Source organism: Pygoscelis adeliae, unplaced genomic scaffold, assembly GCF_000699105.1.
Source record: "Pygoscelis adeliae isolate BGI_AS28 unplaced genomic scaffold, ASM69910v1 Scaffold582, whole genome shotgun sequence".
Taxonomy (NCBI): domain Eukaryota; kingdom Metazoa; phylum Chordata; class Aves; order Sphenisciformes; family Spheniscidae; genus Pygoscelis; species Pygoscelis adeliae.
The window spans coordinates 23,118-23,442 of NW_008824281.1; the positions used below are offsets into that span (position 1 = coordinate 23,118).

Consider the following 325-nt stretch of genomic DNA (forward strand, 5'->3'; position numbering starts at 1 on the left):
TTGCCGGCACCGGCTCTGGCTCATCGAAACTCACTTCTTGAACTGCTTCTTGCTTCTTGAAGGAGTCCCGACGCTCGGAGAGGTTCAAGCGCCGCATGACCACCACCTCCTGGTCCCGGTCGTGCCTGTCCACCAGCCGGGAGCCGACAGGGTGATAACCGTGCTCTCCGGGGTACGCCGGTGCTTCGCCCTCCCCGATGGCCTCCCCGTCCATCGCAGGCATCTCCAGTCCCAGCTTGCGGCCGCTGCCAGTTTTCTTCTCTGCCAGGATGGTGACGATCTTCTCGGCCGACTGGACACGTTTGAGGAGGGGGGAGCGGGGGCA

The 325-nt window shown here is 64.0% G+C and overlaps 1 protein-coding gene across 1 annotated transcript in view; it reads right to left on the reverse strand.

Annotated features, from left to right (window-relative positions):
• The window catches only part of MAST3 (microtubule associated serine/threonine kinase 3), a 25,381-nt gene that overhangs the window by 871 nt on the left and 24,185 nt on the right, over positions 1 to 325 (reverse strand). The window contains exon 27 of the mRNA XM_009318412.1: positions 5 to 292. Within this exon, the coding sequence (XP_009316687.1) occupies positions 5 to 292 (288 nt within the window). The remainder of the gene's footprint in view (positions 1 to 4; positions 293 to 325) is intronic.